Below are 9,226 nucleotides of genomic sequence, written 5' to 3'. Positions count from 1 at the left end.
TCCCTTCTCTCCTTCTTTCTTTTTTCCCACCTTCTTCTCTTCTCTTTTTTCCTCCTTTCCCTCACTCCCTCCTTCTTCCCTTCTTTCCTTCTTTCTTTCTTTCCCGCCTTCTTCTCTTCTTTTTTCCTCCTTTCCCTCTTTCTTCCCTTCTCTCTCTTTATTTCCCTCCTTCTTTCCTTCTCTTTCTTTCCCTCTTTCTATTGTGTAGTGGGTTGCCGCATGGATGGACGACAGCACGCTCTATTAGGTACACAACAAGACAACCACAAACGGCCGGCAGGCCAACTATATATACCCCAGGGCCACACCCCTGGACCCGTGCCTCCGCACACGGGCCGCTGAAAGGCTGCCCGCCCCCCGCACTTTCTTTTCCTCCTCCTTTCCTCCTCTCTTTCTTTCTCTCCCTCCTTTCTTTCTTTCCTTTTCTTTCTTTTCCTCCTTTTTTCTTCTTTCCCTCCCTCCTTTCCTTCTCTCCTTTCTCTCCTTCCTGCCTTCTCATTCTTTTCTTCCTTCTTTTTCTTTCCCTCTTTCCTTCTCTCTACTCTCTTTCCTTCCCTCTTTCCTCCTTCTGTGGCCCATCTCTAGTGAGAAGTTCTCTCTTCGCTCCCCCCCCCCAGGTCCTGCAGCTCTTTTTCTACGAAAAGACCCCTGCCTCCTCCTGTATTTCTGGTAGTGAAGAAGAAAAGAGGGGTAAGCTCTTCCTATCAAGGCAAGAAAGCCATTTGACCCCATTGGAGTTCCCTCTCTTACCCAGAGGCACCAGAATAACTATTGTCCGCCGGAACGGACCCCTGCCTCCTCCTGTATTTCTGGTAGTGAAGAAGAAAAGAGGGGTAAGCTCTTCCTATCAAGGCAAGAAAGCCATTTGACCCCATTGGAGTTCCCTCTCTTACCCAGAGGCACCAGAATAACTATTGTCCGCCGGAACGGGCATATGTGTAGTGAATAGATGGGATCCAATTGTTGCTCGGCCATGATGGCCAGTAGTCGCCACCTCTTTTTTTGGTGTAGTGGTTAAGAGCAGCGGACTCTAATCTGGAGAACCGGGTTTGAGTCCCCACCCCTCCATATGCAGCCAGCTGGGTGACCTTGGGTCAGTCACAAGTTCTCTCGGAGGTGTTCTCTCAGGAGCAGTCCTCAAAAGAGCTCTCTCAATCCCGCCTACATCACAGGGTGTCTGTTGTGGGGAGGGGAAGGTAAGGGAAAGGAGATTTATAAAATGCTCTGAGACGCTGAGAGAAGAGCAGGGTATTAATCTAATCTCTTCTTCTTCTCTCAGTCTCAGTCTCTGCAGGTCTTGAATTAGGGACCCAAAGTATGCAGTACAGGATTTCTGGCCAAAGGAGGGCACTAAAAGGGAGACCAGACCCACGACACCCTTAGGCCAAAGTGGGGCCAGACCCATAGTACTACCTGGAACACTGGTGGGACCGAAGAGCTCACTTATTCAAAACTTTTAGAGCCCCTGTTTGGTCTCCCAAGGTGGCTTTTCCTTCAGACAATAGAGATGAAAACATCTAAAACCTTAAAAGCAGCATGTTTATAAATAGCTAAATGATGGCCCCGGTCACACGAGCGGGAAAATCCATCGGGGAAGGGAGGCATATTAGATGTGGAACTAAAAGAAGCTCCGTTCTCCCCCCGTCGGCACCCGATCACACTGGGGAGGCAACGGCGTAGTCCCAGCGAGGCAACACGGCGGTCCCGCGGTAGTGCGCATGCACGGGTCATGGACGGCTGCAGGATACTACGGGCTGCCGGCGCGTCCACGATCCCATGCCCGCCGTTGCTGCGGATCTTCCGGTAGGTACTCCATTTTTGCTAGTACCTTTTCGATCTGCATTTTCGGCCGGATGCGACGGGTTAGGGGCAGGTGCGCGGCGCTTGCCAGATGTTGGCATCTGATCGCGCCGGTTTGATCCGCCCTTAATCCATCCCCTCCGCACACCTAATTCTCTGTGTGACCGGGGCCAATGTTTCACAAGGCAGGTTAGAATGCAGAAAAATTTCCAAAGCCATTATTAATAGTGTTACAAATGATAAAATGCAGGCATGCTCTCAGAGACTCACACACACTCGTCACAAATCGATGAAGTGCTTGGAGGGGAAAAGATAATCTTGCCCTGATGGTGGAATCTAGGGACCAAATGTATGCACAGAGAATGTTCCATCATTAAGGCACCACAACTGGAAAAGACCCCAAGTCTTGTAACTTTCCGCCTTACTTGGGGGCAGGAAGAGTTAACCTGGAGCACTTTGCAGTAATCTCATCTGGATGTGATCCAGATGTGGCCAGATCCTGCATCTCAAGCAAGCCAGGCTAAGCTGGTTGAAAGCATGGCAGACAACAGAGGAGACCTGGGTCTAATGTCACTCCCAGACTGTGAACCTGCTCTCTAAAGGGAGTACGGGCCCCTCAAAAAAAAGGCCGAGCAATTGACCAACAGCACCTCTGTCTTTCCTGACTGGAGTTCAGTTTATCAGCCCTCATCCAGCCCATCAGCACCCCAAGAAACTAAATATGAAGGGAACGGTTTATTTATTTTTTATTTCATTTACATGTGATTTGTATACCGCCCATGACCCCTAATGGGTCTCTGAAGAAATACCGCAATGTATGAAAGGCAGAACGTCAGTTTGGGTGCTTATGCTCTCGTTCTAGTTAGAATGACCTCCACTCCACTTCCTTGAATCTTCTGCAGCATTTGGTAATTCCTAGGTTATGGGGGTGGGGACAGGAAGTGAGAGACTCACCAGGTACATAAAGGCATGGCGATGAAGCAGAGGCCAAGAAGAACACATCTGGCTGCATTCTGACATTTCTTCTTGCCTGGGTTGGAACAAACAATATAGAAAACCTGAATTCTGATCACCAGAAGTAACTCCAGATCCAAAGGCATGGGATTTGCCAGTGTGGGGTCGGGGCGGCGGTGGCTATCCTGATGGAAGATAAAGAACCGGGTGCATTCTCTCTCTCTCTGCCTCTCTCTCACAAACACACAGTCACACAAAGTTAGCGTGCAATAGCACCTTTAAGACCAACCAAGTTTTATTCAAGGTGCGAGCTTTCGTGCGAAAGCTCGCACCTTGAATAAAACTTGGTTGGTCTTAAAGGTGCCATTGCACTCTAACTTTGTTCTGTTGCTTCAGAGCAACACGGCTGCCCACCTTGCTCACACATTCATGCAGAGATTAATGCCAATCCCTGTTTCCTGGGGCCAGTCACTAGTTTCTGATCCCATCTTGAGTTGGTTCCAATTTTTATTTACGTTATTTCGAGTCCGCCTTTCTGACAGAAACTCAAGGCAGGTTACACAGAGTGAGTCCAGACAACAGTGCCGTTGGGTTTAGGGCAGGGGTCATTTCGTAGGGAAAAAAGCTAGGGGAACTCATTAGCATAACTCATTAGCATATGCCACACCCCCTGACATACAATATAGAAAACCTGAATTCTGATCACCAGAAGTAACTCCAGATCCAAAGGCATGGGATTTGCCAGTGTGGGGTTGGGGTGGCTATCCTGATGGAAGATAAAGAACCGGGTGCATTCTCTCTCTCTCTCTCTCTGCCTCTCCCTCACAAAGTTAGAGTGCAATAGCACCTTTAAGACCAACCAAGTTTTATTCAAGGTGTGAGCTTTCGTGTGGCTGAAAGAGGGCCGGAAGCGGGGTGGCCGGAAGCAGGGGGCGGGGCTTTGTCATGTGCCCCCCCGTACCTCACCCGGGGGAACTGCGTTTCCCCGCGTTCCCCCCCGAAATGACCTCTGGTTTAGGGTGGCAGGACCAACTAGAAATCAAAACACAGAAATGAAGCAAAGCAGAAGTCTTAACATGACGCGTTAAATAGGGTCACCAGATTTTGAAAAGCAAAAAAGAGGACATATTTCCCGACTGACTACCCTAAACAAGTGACCACAGTGACAAATCTGATTTTAAATACCCCAACTATTTAAGCTGTAATCATTGTTACCAACTAGGAATATTCCTAACTTTCCAACCCCCCCAAAAGGGCATTTTCATCAGTTTTTTAAAAAGAGGATGGAAACCAAAAAAAGAAAACAATCTGGTAACCCAAAAACGATGCAAAAACTTCGTGGTAGGATCCTGCTTACAGCAAGCTACATACAGTCCTATAAGACCACAGCCCCCAGTCATTTATGCAAGTTAAACTTGTGAATCATTTTGTCTGGTGCAGCCCTGTTGCCTCTGCATAAAAACCCTCTTGAATCTTGGAGACGTCTTGTGAAAATGGGTTGGTTGCTACGGCAGCCATCCTTCCAGTTTCAGCCCCCCCCCCCGGTCTATATAAAATACATCTCTGAACTCAGGGGTCATTTCGTAGAAAAAGAGGTGCAGCTCAGTAGCATAACTCATTAGAATAACTCATTTGCATATGCCACACCCCCTGACATCACCAGAAGTGTGTCAGAAGGCAACACCCACCGCTCAGGCTCCACTGGACTGTTTGGGATTGGTAGCTATTGGGGGGGGGACGTGCAGATCTGCACTCACAGAGGAGGGAGAGCTTGTACCTGAATAAAACCTGGTCTTAAAGGTGCCACTGGACTGTTCTGGATTGCTAGCTATTGGGGAGGGGGACATGCAGATCTGTCCTCGCAGAGGAGGGAGAGCTTGTACCTGAATAAAAGTTGGTCTTAAAGGTGCCACTGGACTGTTTTGGACCCGGGGGGGGGGCTCTGCAACTTACCTGGCTGCTGCTTGCTCTGACTGAGGGTTGCTGGGAGCAGGGGGTGGGGCTTATTGCATGTGCCCACCCCCTGGGATCTTTACTGCCGGAGCTCCGCTCCTGTGTGCTCTTGCAGGAAATGACCCGTCTGAACTAGATGTGAATGGCTGGCGGAGAACTCTTGGAACACACCCAAAGAAGAACTGCCTGCCCTTCCTCACACTAGCCAAGCTCATTTGGATAACAGAGGGAGGGACAAGAACTTCGGAGAGGTAGCCAAGTTTTCATCAGCTGCAATGAACACAATTGGTAGTTTTGCGGCACCTCCCGGGATTTTATTCGTAAGGCTTTATTACCTATTTCTGTGTTCACCCAAACGACTGGTGCGCAAGGTGGCTAATCAGCAGTGCGCGGCTCTCGCGAGGCTCCTGTTCCACTCCCAGTAATTTTATCTCCCATTTTCCACGCCTTCCTAACTGTGTAATTATTCTTTCCACAAGGAAGCTCCCCAGAGATGAGTGGCTCTTTGATACTGTGGATGCTCTATTATGTTGCGTTAAAAACTGTGTGCCTACGGGGAGCTTATCAGGAGCTTGTGAACGGCTGCAAGAGACAATGGGTCCTGTTCTGTTGGAAATCCTTTTCGGTCCCCCACGTTAGTGACAGGGTGATGAGGGTATGGAAAATCTCTCTCATGTCTAATTGGACACGTCAATAAAAATTACAAATCAAGAAGATGTAAGAGCTGATAAACTCATGGGAAAGATGGGCTTTAAGAACATAAGAACATAAGAGACGCCAATGTTGGATCAGGCCAAAGGCCCATCCAGTCCAACACTCTGTGTCACACAGTGGCCAGAAATACCAGTGCCATCAACATTAAAAAAAAAACAGTGGGGGAACATTTTAACCTTCCAGGACATTCAGTTGATGACCTAAGAGTAGCAGTTCTCTTTCAAAGGAATGTCAAAGGGAGATTAGAAAGAAAATTGCTGAATTGCAACTGATAATGAAGCACAAGACAATGCATCCTCGTGGACTGAACTGAGACCTAGGTTTCCTCCCTCATTACCAACACCTGCTATTGTCATTTGGTGTCTGAAATCACTTCACTCTCCGAGATACAAGGACAGATGGACTCACATTCCAGCTGTATCTGAAGAAGTTAGCAGTGATTCATGAAAGCTCATGCCCGGCCACAAATTTTGTTAGTCATTAAGGTGCTACTGGACTCTTGCTCGCTTCCACTAATAAAGACTGCAAGCTGTGCTGATCTGTTAGAATTGGAAAGGGGACTCTCCAAATGAAATAATGTGTTGCTTTCAGACTGGACAAAATCCACTCCCTGCTAGTGATGATAATAAAAAAGTTTTAAAAGTGGGGGGGGGGCTGTGTTAATGTGAAGAAAGGCAGCCAGTGAGGTGGGAGGGGAGAGAGGGAGACCACGTGTTGAACTGGAGCATATGGAACTGTCCTGTCCAGCGCCGGCTGAGCCAATGCTTTCTAGGTATGAGCCAGCGCACAACCACTGAGAAGAACTTAAATCATATTTATTTAACTTCACGCACATCCAGTAGATCTTTTACTCACGATCAAGCTGATAGCTGGATAGAGAAGTTACATCTTTGTGATCTAGGTCAATTCTATGGCCGTGGTGAGAAAAAGAGATGGGCTTCCCTTTCCTTGCGGTAAGGGTAGATGAACAAAGAAATGGAAAAGAACAATAAAACTCCTATCTTCACGCCTCTGAGCTCAGGAAATTACTCTTAATGAGCCAGTCAAAGGGAAGCTTCTGGGACCCCTAACTGAGAACTACAATTCCCAGGTGCAACTGCTATTAAAGATACACAGCCGTTTACTATACCTACCGTTAACGCTGACTGGGGGCAGCACAGGAACTATACATGTTTTTTTAAATACTTAGCCATCTACTTCCAGTCATTAAACCATGGAATCCAATCCAAGTATTGTAATTCCTAACCAGGGTCTTTTTGAAAGAAAATCCCAGACAGGCAAAGAGAAACCTAATGTTAAAAAACCAAAAAAACCCCACCCTTTTTCAGAATAAACCAAAATAATTTCCCCTTAATTCCCATTAATCCAGATGCAACTTTTTTCTGTCCCCCTTCCTTTTCTAACGGTAGCAGGGGTCATTTCCTGCAGGAGCGCACAGGAGCGGAGCTCCGGCAGTAAAGAGCCCACGGGGCGGGCACATGTGACAAGCCCCGCCCGTGCTTCCAGCAGCCCTCAGTCAGAGCAAGAAGAAGCCAGGTAAGTTGCAGAGCTCCCCCTAGCCCCCCGGTCTCTAGCAATCCAAAACAGTCCAGTGGAGCCTGAGCGGTGGGTGTTGCCTTCTGACACACTTCTGGTGATGTCAGGGGGTGTGGTGTATGCAAATGGGCTCTTTTTGTAGCAGGAACTCCTTTGCATATTAGGTGACACACTCCTAATGTAGCCAGTCCTCCAAGAGCTTACATAGCTGTTCTTACAGGGGCTACTGTAAGCTCTTGAAGGATTGGCTACATTAGGGGTGTGTCGTCTAATATGCAAAGGAGTTCCAATGAGTTATGCTAATGAGCTCCTGCACCTCTTTTTCTGCGAAATGACCCCTGAACGGTAGTATGTGTGTGTGTGATCAGGTCTCACAGTAAACAGCAGAGTAGGGCTTGTCAGAAGAATCCCTCCCAGTATGCATGGCACAAGAAAGCTTAAAAGGTGGAACCAACTTTGTTGGTCTTGAAGGTGCCATGGGACTCCCTCTCCAAACAGGGGAAGAGGGGCTAGGCAACACAGCAGCAGCAGCCCCAGAGGAGGAAGCAGGAGGGAGCTTTTCTCTGCTGTGTGCACATGAGCTCTCTTTTTCCTTCCCCCTCGCTTCCCTAGAGGAGGAAGAGAGCCTAGGCATCACAGCAGCAGTATCCTTCCCCCTCGCTTCCCTAGAGGAGGAATAGAGCCTAGGCATCACAGCAGCAGTGGCTCGGGAGATGCAAGCACTTGCTCGCGGGCCGTATACCAACCCTGCAGGGGCTGGATCTAGCTATCTTCACACAGAGAAGTCATCAGTGCTGCATTTTATGTCGTTAAAACAATACAACGATTTTGGCTTAATAAGACAGTATTGCGTGCATTTCAGACTTACCCCCTCCCTTTCACCTTCCCACCACCCCACCCACTTTTTACACAGCTGTAAACTTCTGGCATCTCCAGGGCTGTCCCCCAGTCCCCTCTCCTTTGGGCAGCTTTGTCTGGCTGCACTTTCAGGCTTGGATTTTGTCTGGCTGCACTTTCTCCACCGCTTGCTGTATTAGGGATGCCGGCCTCCAGGGGGGACCTGGGGATCCCCCGGAATCACAGCTCATCCCCAGACGACAGAGATCTGTTCCCCTGGAGAAAATGGTTGCTTTGGAGGGCGGACCCTACGGCGTTGTACCCCGCTGGGGTTCCTGTCCTCCCCTTCCCCCAATCTCCTGGGCATTTCTCTGCCTGGATCTGGCAACCCCATCCTAAACACACTTCCCAGGCTTACCCATTATGCGCAAGGATGCTCCTGGCCTCCCAGAGTCCGCTCTGCTCTGCCAATCCCAGTCGTGGCTCTGGTATGCAACAGCTTAAGGCAGTGAGCCCAGCAAGTCCCAGGAGTGGAATTCAGGGCAGGTCGAGCCCGCCTAGTTGTTATGATCTGAAGGCCTTCTTTTAGCTTTTGCTGGTGTGAGGTTAGCAGAAAACAAGAGGTAGTGCTAAGCAATGCTCCCTCTAAGCCGTGGAGTCTTGTGAGCAAAAATTCTACTTTGTGAGCTACTGGCATTAAAGTTGTGAGCAGGTGTTTTGGCTGCTGCATAAATTAGTTTGCTCTGGAGCCCTCCTTCCTGAGCTAAGACAAAAATGCGTGAGCCAGAAGCTAAAAAACTGTGAGCTAGCTCGCACTAACTCAGCTTACAGGGAACACTGGTGCTAGGCGCCCTCCAGGCCTGGCAGGAGAGAATGAAGATTCCCAGTCACTTCCCACAATTAGAAGACACCTATAGACATTTTTCTGCTAGTTTGACATATTTATTGCTTTACAACTGTTGACCCCATAACCTTAACTTGTTATTTAGAGTCACTTTGCATATCTTGATCATCATCATGTTGCATGTTAATTTGCTGTTCATTCTCTAGCTATAAGTTTGAACCTTGCCTGCCATTCTATTTGATAAAGTGCGCGTGCACACGAAAGTGCATACCTTGAATAAACCGTTGTTGGTCTTAAAGGTGCCATTGGACTCTGAATTTGTTAGAAAACAGGAGAAGCATTTAGAGTATCTGATTTCAAGCTTAAAAATAAACAACTTCCCCACCGTGAGAGGGGGTGGCGTGATGTGCTCTTGGTTTCCCCCCCCCCAATGCTCCCTCTAAGCTGTGGAGTCTTGTGAGCAAAAATTCTACTTTGTGAGCTACTGGCATTAAAGTTGTGAGCGAGGGATTTGGCTACTGTATAAATTAGTTTGCTCTGGAGCCACCCTTCCTGAGCTAAGGCAAAAATGTGTGAGCCAGAGGCTAA

The 9,226-nt window shown here is 48.4% G+C and overlaps 1 protein-coding gene across 1 annotated transcript in view; it reads right to left on the bottom strand.

The window, feature by feature from the left end:
* GBGT1 (globoside alpha-1,3-N-acetylgalactosaminyltransferase 1) overlaps positions 1–8,239 on the bottom strand; it is a 19,261-nt gene extending 11,022 nt beyond the window's left edge. The window contains exons 1-2 of the mRNA XM_015428327.1: positions 8,213–8,239; positions 2,755–2,830 (exon numbers count right to left, since the gene is read on the bottom strand). Coding sequence (XP_015283813.1) covers positions 2,755–2,830; positions 8,213–8,216 — 80 coding nt within the window. The 5' untranslated portion in view covers positions 8,217–8,239. The remainder of the gene's footprint in view (positions 1–2,754; positions 2,831–8,212) is intronic.
* Positions 8,240–9,226: the final 987 nt, after the last annotated feature.

The sequence above is a fragment of the Gekko japonicus genome, unplaced genomic scaffold, assembly GCF_001447785.1.
Source record: "Gekko japonicus isolate JY-2015 unplaced genomic scaffold, Gekko_japonicus_V1.1 scaffold3629, whole genome shotgun sequence".
Lineage (NCBI taxonomy): Eukaryota > Metazoa > Chordata > Lepidosauria > Squamata > Gekkonidae > Gekko > Gekko japonicus.
The sequence above is the reverse complement of the archived record's forward strand: the minus strand, read 5'-3'. Positions and strand labels throughout refer to the sequence as shown.